Source organism: Callorhinus ursinus, unplaced genomic scaffold (genome assembly GCF_003265705.2).
Source record: "Callorhinus ursinus isolate GAN/ISIS: 27379988/994484 unplaced genomic scaffold, GSC_fseal_2.0 scaffold102, whole genome shotgun sequence".
NCBI lineage: Eukaryota > Metazoa > Chordata > Mammalia > Carnivora > Otariidae > Callorhinus > Callorhinus ursinus.
The window spans coordinates 1,261,998-1,274,814 of record NW_027397164.1 but is presented as its reverse complement, the minus strand read 5'-3'; the positions used below and the strand labels follow the sequence as shown (position 1 = coordinate 1,274,814).

Sequence of the window (12,817 nt, the reverse complement as noted above, 5' to 3'; positions counted from 1 at the left end):
AGGCGGAGCCTGGGGGGCCCGGGGTGGGGGGAGTGGCGGGAGCCAGTGGCCCAGGCTCACAGGCCAAGATGGCTGTTAATTAAAGTGCTGGCACCAGCTCCTTTCTGCAAAGTTTGAAGCCGTTATTTTCCACTCCAGCGAAGCGGGGAGAATCCGGCTGGGCTGACAGAGACGCCACACCGAGCCAGGGAGCGGGCGCTCTTTCGGGGGGCGGGGGACAGGCAGCCTCGCGGCGCGGAGCGCGCCCCACGGACGCGGCGAGAGCTCGGGGGCGGGGGGCGGGAGCTCCCGCCTTGTCCTCGGCCTGGGGCGTCCGCCGCACTTTCCTGGCGGGTCCTGGGAGGGGGGCGGGTGACAGCCGAGACCCAGCTGCACAGCAGGGGAGAGACCCATGTGCGTGAGAACCTGGGGGAGGGGGACGTGCAAATCACACGCTAAAGACCGCGCATTTGTCCCTCGGGTCACCAGCCCTGCCGCTCTTCGAAGAGACATATTGAGGGAGACCAAGGTGGGAGACAGGAGGCTGACTGACAGCTGAAGACGACTCTTTCTGAGCCTGGGAGGTCTAACTGCTCAGCCTAGCGCCCCCCTCCTCCCGGACTTAACACTTTCCTCCCTTTGGACATTGAACAGTACCGAGAGACCCAATCACGCCCGGCGTTGGAAGAGCCTGGAGTCGGGCTGCCGGTGTGAATCCCGACTCTACCACTTATTAGTTGTGTGACTTTGGGCAAACCTCTTAACTTGCCAAAGCCCCGGTTTTCCCTCTGTAAAATGAGAAAAATGATGGGCTTTACCTCTAGGGCTTGATGTGAAGATCCGAGTGATCATGTACGTAAAGCATTCAATACAGGGCCTGGCACACAGTAAGCCCAGAAGAAATGCTATTTATTGAATTGGTTTAGCCCCCTCCTTGGTGGTTGGGGGTCCCTCCAGCTGGGTTCTGCCATCAGTGCTTGGAAGGTCCTCTCTCGTAGCCCCTCATTTGATATTCTCACGTCCCTTTCCTCCTCCCAGCTCTGGGTGGGGGTAAGCAGTCTCATCCTAAGGTAGAGATAGCAAGAGAATCATAAGGACAGTTGTGACCAGTCAGCTCGGGGCAGGGGGTGGGTGGGTGTTGGGGGTGGGTAGTGGGAGGTGGGAGGGCCCTCTCAGGAGAAAAGAAAGAGGCTGAAGGGTCATCCTTTAGCAGCGGCCAGAGGCCCCCCAAGGCAGAGCCCTCCCCGGTGGGCTGGATAAAGCAGGGTGAAGGAGGAGCAGTGGGGCAGCACCAGTGGGGCCTCAAATAATGTGACAAATATTTTGATGGAAGCAGACACATTTCCGTTTATGCAACCTAAACACTTTACTGCACTTGAGGAAGAGGATTGCCTCATGCAACCTGATGGGGAGAAGAGTTAGGGGGCTGCTGAGGAGGCTAGGGTGGAGGAGGAGCTGAGGGGCTGGGTGAGACCAATCTCCTCTCTTGGAGGCTGGAAAAGGGAGCTACCACCCAAGGAATGTTTGTATTGGCCGGAATGAAGAAATGAGATGGGATGCCCACTTTCTTAGGGCCCTCATTTCTCCCTGGTCTAAAAGCAGGGATAAGGGGAGTGATTAGAGCAAAATGGAGGACGGCCCCACCCCCAGGAAAAAGCAGCCTTGTCTGGCCTGGAGCTCGGGGAGGAAGGAGCAGAGGCAAGAGGTATGGGTAGAAGATCCCTCCCGTCCCGGAGGAAGACGGGGCCAGGGAACAGCCAGGAGCCAGAAAAGAGCAGGAGCAGCTGCTGTCAGTTACTCGGGAACTCGCCGGGCACCCGGATAGGCACGCGATCCCCAGATCTCCTGGACGGGTGGTCTGCGGGGATTGAGTGCAGAATGGCCCCCTCCCCATCTTCCTTTTCCTTTCCTCTCTTCTTCCCTTTCACCGTCTTCCTTGTCCCATTTTTGCTCCCCACTCCATATTCCCCTCAATTGCTCTTTGTCCCCAGCAGACTGGGGAACCGTCCACCCCGGCCTCCGCCGCCTGCGTGCGGTGGCCCCTAGAGCCTCCCTCTCAGTTTTCTTTGCAACCGACCCTCGAGGCCTCTCCTCTCTCAGTCTCCCTCGGCGCTCTCTAGCTCTCCCTGTGGCCCTCTTCCATTCGGTCTTTGGTCCCTACTCTCCCCTTCCCTATTGGAGACTCTACTGTTTCTCAGACTCTAGCATCCTCCCCATTTCCGAATCTCAGTCTCTATAGAGCTCCCTGAGTCTGGCCTTCATCCCCGCGGCCCCGCCCCCCTAGGTAGGCAGAGCTCTACAGCCAGCGGCCCAATTAGATGCCGGCCCCGTCCGCAGCCCCACCCCTCGCGGGCGCCGAGCGGCGCGGAGCTGGTGGGGCGGGGCGGGGCGGAGGGGGCGGTGGCCGGAGAGCTAGGAGGCGGGAGGAGCGGGGCAGGACGCGGCTGCCGCCGCTCTCAGTCCGGCCGCGCAGCGGGAGGGAGGCGCGAGGCAGGAGCCGGCGGCTGGGCTCCGCAGCGCATCCAGCGCAGCGCGGCGCTCCGGGCCCGGCCCCATGCCCGCAGCCCCGCCGGACCGCCCTTGAGCGCGGGCGCCCTGCCCGCGCCCCCCGCCCGCCGGCACCATTGCCCCGACGGCGCGGCCGGGCGGCCCGGCGCTCCCCAGGCTCCGCGCCGGCCGGAAAACGCTGCTGGCGGCCGCTGCGGGCGTGGTGATGCTGCTGGTGCTGGTGGTGCTCATCCCCGTGCTGGTGAGCTCGGGCGGCCCGGACGGCCACTATGAGATGCTGGGCACCTGCCGCATGGTATGCGACCCCTACCCCGCGCGGGGCCCCGGCGCCGGCGCGCGGCCCGACGGCGGCGACGCCCTGAGCGAGCAGAGCGGCGCGCCCCCGCCTTCCACGCTGGTGCAGGGCCCCCAGGGGAAGCCGGGCCGCACAGGCAAGCCGGGCCCCCCCGGGCCCCCCGGAGACCCAGGTCCTCCGGGTCCTGTGGGGCCACCCGGGGAGAAGGGTGAGCCGGGCAAGACCGGCCCTCCGGGGCTGCCGGGTGCTGGGGGCAGCGGCGCCATCAGCACGGCCACCTACACCACGGTGCCACGCGTGGCCTTCTACGCCGGCCTCAAGAACCCTCACGAGGGTTACGAGGTGCTCAAGTTCGACGACGTGGTCACCAACCTAGGCAACAACTACGACGCGACCAGCGGCAAGTTTACGTGCAACATTCCCGGCACCTACTTTTTCACCTACCACGTCCTCATGCGCGGCGGCGACGGCACCAGTATGTGGGCGGACCTCTGCAAGAACGGCCAGGTGGGCCCGGCGGGGGCATGGGGCTGGCCTGGGGGCAGGGCACCCAGGGAGCCCGGGACGTAAGGATACCGGCGGGCACAGGTGGAGACCCTACAGCGGCCCCGCTTAGGCATCACATGCGGGGAAGGTGGACCGGTTGGCACTAACTCCTCGGTTCCTGGGCACTGGCTGCAAGGCAGACGCTGCTGGGCACCCGCGCGCGGCATGGAAATGCGGGAGATAAAACCAAATAACCAGAGCGCAGGGCTCCCGGGCGCGCGGACTGGGCCTTGGGGGCTTGGCCCTTGGGAAGCGCTGAGAGCTGGAATTGTGGTTGATACCAGCGGGCGATTAAGGGGAGGGCAAAGATAGGCTCTGGGGAAAGGCAGCCTCTGGCGCCCGCGGGCGTCCAGGCGCACCGCTCCGCCCGCAAGCCGAGAATGCGAGCTGTAGGAGACGTTTGGGGCACAGAGGCAAAGGGAGCCAGGGGCGCAAAGCCTTAGCTGCAGTACATACTCTGTCCCTGAGAAGGGTCCACTGGGCCGATCTGACACCCTTGCAAAACCCGGGACATCCCAGTCGCTTCCCGCTGTGTCAGAGCTACAGGCGCAAGAAAGCGGCCTCGGGGAGGGGGAAAAGTTTTTCCTCCTGAGGCGGGGCAAAGAGGTGGAAACTCCCCCTCCCTGGATCTTGCAGCTGCCGCTCTTGACTCCTGGAGTGTCAGGGGATCTTCTTCGTTCCCTATCTCCATCTCAGAGATCCAGGCTGGCGCCAAGCTGGTGGTACTGGGAGGGTAGTGCATTGTGCTCTTTCTGGAACCGCTGCCCCCAGAGCAACCTCGACCTAACTCTGCCCCAGGGTGACAGTTTTGCCCAGCTCCCTTCCCTTTTGATAACACCCTCCCTTTCCAGTGCTCCCAGACCACGGTGGCCCAGTGGGGGTGGGGGTTGGTGAGGCTGAGCATTCCTGTGGAAAAAGGAGACCAGCAGGGGTAAAGTAAAAGCTGGGATGGTGGGAGTTGGCAAGGAATCTCGACGCCTGGGACCCAAGACCCTGTTGGAACCCTTCCCACTGCAGTATTACCCTGAGGTAGAACCTGGCTTGGAGGTGGGGGAAAGGACAGGCCTGGGAGTCAGCACAAAGACTACCAGGCACTTGTAAGTCTACCCCCTCTTTCTCTCCTGCCTGCCTCTTTTTTCTACTCTGTCTCTTGTCCGTCTCTCTCCGGTGTCCACCGGTCCTACCTGCCTCTCCGGAGTTTCTGGCCTCTCTCCCCTGGGCTGCACACCCCTCTTTATTCCCTGAGGGTCTCTCTCCCACTTTTCTCTGTCAGGCTTCCTGCGTCTCTCATCTTTGTCCTTGGTTCCTCACCAAATGGGAGGCCTCAGTATCCAGTGAGGGCTCATTCTGCAGACAGCCCCACGATTCCCCTTATTAATCACCAATAAGGGATGAAGCAATGTCACCTTCATTGAAGGAATATCTTCCTTTCCCAAGGAAAGTTTGGGCTGGTCCTGAGCTGAGGTTTCAGGGGGCTGGGGGCCCATTTTGCCGGATAGGGAGCCAGTCACCAGATGCCCAGTGGGCCCTAGACCTTGCACCAGCTCAGGAGGTTGCAGCAGGGCCCCAGATATGAGGCCCGAGGTGGCCCCGAAGGTGCTGTGTACTCAGGCAGGGGCACTAGCTTTAGTCACTGGGAGGTGAAACTGTCTCAGAGCCTCAGAGCTTCTCCTTTCCCCTTCAGCAGGGGCAGGGCATTGGCAGAGCATTGGCAGACGAGGAGGGACTCCCTAGAGGTGGGACCACAGGCTAGTAGAAAAAAGGAGACGGCTTTAACTAAGGGTTTCACAGACCCAGTATTTCTTTTTTCATTTTTTTTAAGACTTTACTTATTTTATTTGCGAGAGACAGAATGAGAGACAGAGAGCATGAGAGGGAAGAGGGCCAGAGGGAGAAGCAGACCCCCCGCTGAGCAGGGAGCCCAATGTGGGACTCGATCCCGGGGCTCGATCCCGGGACTCCAGGATCATGACCTGAGCCGAAGGCAGTCGCTTAACCAACTGAGCCACCCAGGTGCCCCAACAGACCCAGCATTTTAACAGTTACTCAGACCATTCTCCCCCACAAAAAAGTGGGGCCTGTACCCCTCTCCCCTACATCCTTTGTGACTTCTCCTTCCAGATTGCTCAAGAGACTCATTAAATCTCACGAGTCATTCCACGTATTCATTTTGAACCCCTACTAGGAGCCAGGTTTGGAGCTAGGTAGCAGAGGTTTGATCCACCTGCCCTCCAGGACCTCACGGTCTATGCAGGGGAGACCGTAGTAACCACAGGACAACACACCCCAGCGATTAGTGTGTTAGAGGAGGACCGGGAGCCCAGGGGCTACTCCCGTCCCCAGATGTGTTAGCTGGAGGGAATGATTCAGGGGGGCCTGCCCCAACTCCGACCAACCGGGTCAGGGGAGAGGCAAACCCAGGTCGGTCCCCAAGGTGAGAAGACATGGGTAGGGAGAAAATAAAAAGATCAAGTGTAGGAAAAGGCTGCCCTAGAGGTAGAAGAGGACATTCAAGCCAGCAGAGAAAGAATGATGGCCCTGGGCCATGGACGGGAACAGAACAGAGGGGCTGCTGCCTCCCCCGACTTCAAGACCAGGGGCAATGCTGGGCTCTGTGCTTTTCCTCTCTGGCTTCCTGCCTGCAGAAAGGCTTCCAGAATTTTCTCAGGAAGGATGAGCTGAAATTGCTCCCTGGCCTTTCCCTGGGCAAGACGGGGGGAGGTTGCACTACCTTCCTGCCTGATATGGAGGCCCCCCTGTCTGTCCTTGCCTGAGGCCCACCACCAGTCCCTCTCCCTAAGGGAGCCTGGAGTCACCACTGCCCAGCCTGATGGCCCCAAGCCCTGGTCATTGGGACATGGGGATCTGAGGAGCCTGAGGAAGGGGCTCTAGATTGGGGGTGGTGCCCTGAGTGAGGTACACTCCCTGAGGCTGCCTCGAAGGTCCCCAGTTCAGATGGGTGAAGGAAGACAAGAAATTAAGAAACTGGGCCGGGAGAGAGGGAGCGGTGTGGGAATGGGCCAGGGCCCATGGCCAGAGTGCCAACTGTCCAGGGCAGGGGCTTTGGGAAGGTGAGTGTATTACAAATGGGGAAGGGCTCAGACAACAGAGCCTGAGTGCGGTGAGAGGTGGGATAGTGTATAAACTGAGACTCCTGTGGAAAGGCCTCACTGGAGCTCAGCCTGGCGCCTGACAGCCGGAGAGGGGCTCCTGCTGTCCTTTACTTGCCTTGAATACCTTTCACGGCACAGAGCCTAGTGGCTAGCACAGTAGGGACCCAGTCAATGTGTGACAGCACAAGTGTCCCCAGTGGGCCCAGCTGGCTGCCTGTGGGAGGCACTCCTGCACATCTGCCACCCCACATTGACCTGGGGGCAGGGGCATGCTTCCTGGGTTCTCCCCCCTCCTCTTTCCAGGGCCCTGATCCTTCCAGGGTCAGACCACTGCCTCAGTTTCCCTTCTGGCAGCACTCATAGAGGTGACTCTACAGCGCCCCCTCGTGACAAGTCCCAGACTTGCTTTCCTGCTTGCATGGCAACCTCAATTCCCCAAATTTTCCCTTGGCCCCCAGGAGGAGTTGGATGCCTCAACTATTTCCAGTCCCAGGCAGAGAATCAGGACCCCTGCGTTCCGTTCCTGGATCCCCCACCGTCTAAGCATGGAAGGGCGTAAATTCTCCCTGCCTCCATGGATAATTAGGATAATCACAGCAACAATCATGGTGATGAATAAATAATAAACATAAGCATAACAGTTCTGATGCCTGTCACATCACCAGGAGATTCCTGATGACAGATGACTGTATTCTAATGGATTTGGCTATTAAGAAGCACACTGTTTTAATGACTCAAGGCTAAATTAATCTGGGTAATAAAAATAATTGTTATTAGTAGTAATTTATTAGCAAAGATAATGAAATGCATGCGTATTAATAAATACTACGAGGATTAGGGCTCAGGGAACAATACAGAAGTTGGCTGCTTGCTTTGAACACTTGCCTAGTAGCACAAAGCCCCATCAAGATTAAAATTCTTTTTCTTCACCATCAAAAGGCTTTTTACAAAGGTTGCAGTGGTGAGGCAGGATCTTCTTATCCATCTTCTGAACAGAGAAACTGAGCTTCTTGACAGACAGCGTCTTCCCCTCATTTGATTTTCTCTACCTTTAGCTGAACTACGAGTTTTCCCAACTAAGTGTCCCCCAAACAGTGCCTTCCCTGGGGGGAGGGAAGGGGTTAGAAGGATCTGGACTTTGAATGGCAGACAGCATGCAAATGCGTCGGGCCCTCCTGTTGCAGCGATGCTGCTGAGTCAGCGGCCGTGGGACAGCTGAGCTGCAATTCTGCCTCCCGCCCAGGAAGGAGAAGGGGCCCTTCCCCTAATTTGGCTTGGGCCAGCCCAGACCTTCAGCCCTTGGGAGAGCTGCCTTCAGGGAAGGGCCAGGATGGAGAGGGGCTGTTGAGGAGCCCAGCTGAGAGAACCCCACTCAATGCAGCCTACCCCCCGCAACACAAGCCTGCACCTTGGAGATGGCCCCTGTCTTCCCGTTCTCCACCCAGGCTATCCAGGAGAGGCCCCCAGATCCTATGGCTCAGGCCTTGTGTTGCCTCAGTTGTTGGCGAGGCATGCCTGGAGGGAATTTGCCCGCCACCACCCACTCTCAATATCTTATGATTATAAACAGAGCCCCCAAAAGTGACAGCAGGCTTCACATCCAAATGCTGGTGCTCTCTTGCTTCATAGTCCTGCCAGTCCCTCCCCTCCCCCAACAAAACAAGGACCAGCAAGGATATCAGATCAGACTGAGGCTCACAGAAAGATGTAAAGCCTGGATTCTCTTCTTCCCACCTACTTCCTTTCTATCACCGTGGGGCGAGATAGGCGGAGCCAGAAGTCCTCTTTGGGTAGGGTAACAGTCACAGGTAGAGCTACAGCTCTTTGGAGGCCAATATGCAGGCTCAGTCCGAGCCTTGGGAGGGGAAATAATTACCAGAACTTCCATCTCCACTGCTCCACTGTGAAAGACTCCAGAATGAACTACAGACAAGGAGTTTAAATATTGGTTTCTGGTACTAGGTGGTTGCTTAGTAGCAGCCTGGTGCTAGTCTAGCCACCTGACCTTTGGGGCCAAGGTGCACCCTTGTGTCCATCCACTGACGTAAGAAGAGGTGGGTTATGGCTGAAATGTAAGGCACTGTTACAATTAAAGCAGAGAGGACGGAATGATAAGGAGGGAAGGGATGGCCCTCCATCCCCTGGTATTCCAGAGAATTCCTCTTTGCAAGGAGGGAGTTCCAGGCTGGGACATCCTGGAGGCATTGTTGAGGTCCTCGGCAGGCCAGACGATTAGACCTAGAAGCGTGAAGGAGGCCAACTCCACCTTGATTCCTAATTCCGACCCAGATTACACCTGCCCTAGAAATCCAGGGCTCCTCTATAACCCGGTCCCAAAACACACAGTTAGGATTGGAAAGTGTGGGGGGATGACGGGAGAGAAGCCGGCTGAGAGCTGAAGGCGGGGCTTTTAGGGCCCCCAAGATCCTCCCCGGGTGACTGCCTTACCTCTGACAGTCCCCCTCCCTCCCCGACCCTACTTCTCTCCCTCCTCCCCCCTCCCCTCTCCCACACACCACTCCCTGACCCCCCCGCAGGTGCGGGCCAGCGCCATAGCCCAGGACGCAGACCAGAACTACGACTACGCCAGCAACAGCGTGATCCTGCACCTGGACGCGGGCGATGAGGTCTTCATCAAGCTCGACGGGGGCAAAGCTCACGGCGGAAACAGCAACAAATACAGCACATTCTCCGGCTTCATCATCTACTCCGATTGAGCTCCCCGCGTCCCTCTCCATCCCCTATCCACCCGCCCACACCACCACCCCCCGGGGGGCTCCCCTCCGGACGGGCTGAGGACCACCCAACCCCTCGCTGCCCAGCCCCGGCCGCCGGCCCTCCCCGGCTATGACGCCCCCGGCCCGCCCTCACCACCACCCGGGCCGCAAGCTACGCTCTCCTGCCCGCTCGCCGCAGAGCCAGGTCCAGAGCGCGTCCGTCCCGGTCCCCGGGAGGCGGTGTCGACCGCCCCCGCCCCCCGGCCCGCGCTGTATATTTGTACTATAGGACTGTTTACTGCCCACCCTGCTCGCCAGCCGGCCCCAGACTGGGGACAGGTCTCGGCGGCGACCCTTCCCGTGCTCGGATGCGCTGCCCTCCCGCTCCGGGGTGGCGCCTCCTGGGAGAGGGGTGGATCGGGGCTGGATAGCGTCCCAGCACCTGCTAAAGCCCCAGCCCGGCTGCGCCCCCCCGCCCCGCGTCTGACCAAAGCTCTAATAAAAACACTTCCACCCCGCTGGCTTTGGGTCTGTGCCCTGGAGAGGAGTTGCAGAAGGGAACCATGAACCCTGCCCTCTTCCAGAAAGGAAAGGGGTCTGCTGGAAGTTTCCCGTGAATCTGGGGGCAGGCAGCCAGGTGCCAGAATCAGAGCTGCTCCAGAAGGAGGTGGGCCAAGGGGCCCGATGCTCACCACAGCCCAAGCGGGCCTGGGCAGCAGAAATGGGAGCCCAGTGCCATCATCACCTTCCATCGTGGAAAAGTTCCATTTATTTGTCCTTGAAAGCGGCATGAGCAAGGTTTAAACTGGGACACCCAGGTTCTCAATCCGGTACCACTGTGTATGATCTTGGGCAAGTCACTCCTCCTTCAGTTCTGGGTTAGTGACAGCAATGACAGGAACACACTTTGCACTAAAAACTGGTTGACTTTGGCCCAAGTGCTTCACCTCTGGGCCTCAGTTTTCTCATGCTATAAAATGTGACAAGACCTACCTCGCTTGAATGAGGATTCAAGAGGTATCATGTAAGTGTCCAATAAACACAGCTTTTATTATGTATACATCACTGAAAGTTTGCACAATGGTATGACATCTGGCTCAAGCCTCCCGAGAGCCTGAGAGGCTGGGTGAGTAGATTTTGTTCTTCCAGGGAGGTGAAATATCTTGCTTCATGTGACCTAGTCACTAAGTTCTGTGATTGCACTTGAATCCAAGAAGACCGGCTCCTTGAAGACAACACGCTGAGTCTCCTTGCCCTGCCTCTGCCTCCCTTACCTTCTATAACTGGGACCCTTGACAGTTGCAGTTATGGCATGCCTAAATAATAATAGCTAAGATTCAGGGGCACAGTCAGTTAAGCATCCGACTCTTGGTTTCAGCTCAGGTCATGATCTCGGGATCCTGAGATCGAGCCCCACATCGGGTCCTGGGTGTGGAGGCTGCTAGGGATTCTCTCTCTCCCTCTCCCCTGCCCCTCCCTTCCCCCCACTCTTGCTCATGTGCGCTCTCTCTCAAATAAATAAAATAAATAAATCTTTAAAAAAATAAGAGTTAAGATTTAGAGAACACCACTCTGTGTCAGGCACCACATGAGAACTTTATAAATACTATCTCACCGATATGTGGGTAGGGTGGGGCAGGGTGGACTGGCAGGAAATGCTCACGTGCCCTATAACATGGGCACTGTTATTTTATCCATTTCAGGTGGGGAAACTGAGATTTAGAGAGGTTAATAACTTGCCAGGGTCACAGAGCTAGGAAAAGGCAAATGTCAGTATTTGAACCAAAGACCTTGCTCTTAGCCCATATGCCCTATTTCATAAAGATTTGGGATCTCTAAAGCAGAGCTGGGGAAGGCTCTGAGGCAGCTCCGTCCCTGCTGTGCCCAGCCCTCCCACTCCCACCCCTGCCCTGCAGAGGGTTGATATACTTACAAGCATCTGCCCTGGGCAGCAACCCTGGGGTGAGCCTCTTGGAGAGTCCCAAGGCTCTATATTGAGGAAGAGTCCCATCTGGCCTCCCCTCCCCCAGCCAGCTCAGCTGGAGAGACAGGAAGGAGGGGTGGCCTCCTTCCCAGTCAGGCCCCATGTATGGACCCTTGTCAGGGCTGGCAGCCTTGAATGGCTTTCTTTATTCTCCCTTCTCTCCCCTACTTCCCCCAACTGCCAGCTGTGGCCATTTAATAAAATTAGCTTAATGCCTGTTCCTTCCCTGTGGGGTCTGGAGATTGAAATCCACGGGTCCCCACAAACCCAATAAAGCCCCTGGCAGGTCTGGCTGGAATGAGAGTTTCCTCGGGAAAAGCGATTAGATTAGAAGGCGCTTTCCCCTGCCCCCAGTGCCCCCCACAGCCCTCTGTGATTCTTTAATGGCCACATTGGCCTGGAATCACCCAGCCACATACCTGGGGGGCTCCCCACCCCTCCCCAGAGAACACAGGGACTGGTCTGGGACCTCGGCTACAATAAAAAGCATGTTAATCGTTTCTGTAGGGAGTGCCTGGCTGGCTTGTTTGCTTTTACTTCTGGTGACCAGACAATCCTCATGTCGTTTTGAGAGATGGGCTTAATATTTCCATTTTGCAGATGAGCAAATCATAGTCTGATGAAAATTCGTGACTTGCCCATGGTCATGCAGCAAGTGTGTGGCATAACTAGGACTGGACTGAAGCCAAGGACTTTTTTTTTCCCCCCTTTGCAGGGCACCCAGGGTATCCTGCAGTCACTCAGGCAGCAGGGAAAACTGTTGGGAAAGTGTCTCCCCCATCAGACAGGGGATACCTGAGGGCAAGGACTGTGTCTCCACCATCAGAATGGGAAGCTTCCTGAAGGCAAGATCTTTGTGTCCTCCGTCAGACTGGGGGTCCTCAAAGACAGTGTTTTGAGTAAGCTGAGGTTATGGTACGTATCTCCACTGAGACCAGGATTGGGGGGTTCCTAGATGCAGAGATTGCGGCTCTCCTCTCAGGAGGGTAGATTGAAGGTTAGATACTGCTTTTTCTATTAAACTGGGGCATTCTAAGACCAGCCCCTGGGACTGGGGTTACCCTGAAGGACAGACTCTGGCTCTTCATCCAACTGGGGGATCTCTGAGAGCAAGAGCTGTGTCTCCCCTCAGACTGGGGGCTCCCTGAAAGCAGGGCATGTGTCTCTCCTCCTCCTCAGTCAAGGGCTTTCTGGCACAAGAACATTCCAAGGGGGTAGGGCCGGCTGGGTGGTAGAAAGGAGGCTGGCCGGGCAGAATGGCGGTCCCACTCTGGAGGAAGGAAGGACGAAAGCTCCCCAGACTGCCTCCCCTTTAGAAAGATGTGTGATTAATTAACGAATAACGTCCCTGCCAGGGGGCTCTTAGGATGGAGGTGGTCCTGGAGCTCACCCACACAAGGAACGGTAGGCCATCCTGTGCCCAGGCAGCTGCTAGCTCTAGGAGCTAGGGCTGCCCCGCTTTCTGGGGTCATGGGCACCAGAGGGGACAGCAGGAGCCCACCGCTGGGGACTGTCTTAATTGGATGACTTTGCAGGACGGCCAGGCAGGTGCGCTCAGCTCGCCGCTTCAGCTTGCTACAAACACATCTGCCACGGTGAGGTCTGGGGGTTAATTGCCTCCCGTCTCACTCCTGGTAACCGATATTCCATTTACTGCTTGGAGGGGAAGCTGCCC

At 57.7% G+C, this 12,817-nt stretch overlaps 1 protein-coding gene across 1 annotated transcript; it reads left to right on the top strand.

The window, feature by feature from the left end:
• Nucleotides 1-2,422: 2,422 nt before the first annotated feature.
• Nucleotides 2,423-9,668, top strand: C1QL1 (complement C1q like 1). The gene is made up of 2 exons (XM_025861662.2): nucleotides 2,423-3,289; nucleotides 8,979-9,668. Exons 1-2 carry the CDS (start codon nucleotides 2,693-2,695, stop codon nucleotides 9,156-9,158), a joined length of 777 nt encoding a protein of 258 aa, XP_025717447.1. The 5' UTR covers nucleotides 2,423-2,692; the 3' UTR covers nucleotides 9,159-9,668.
• The last annotated feature ends 3,149 nt before the right edge of the window (nucleotides 9,669-12,817 follow it).

Coding starts and splice junctions, on each gene's coding strand:
- C1QL1 (XM_025861662.2), top strand. CDS start 2,693: ATGCTGCTGGTGCTGGTGGTGCTCATCCCCGTGCTGGTGAGCTCGGGC. Junction 3,290..8,978: donor ACCTCTGCAAGAACGGCCAG/GTGGGCCCGGCG, acceptor ACCCCCCCGCAG/GTGCGGGCCAGCGCCATAGC.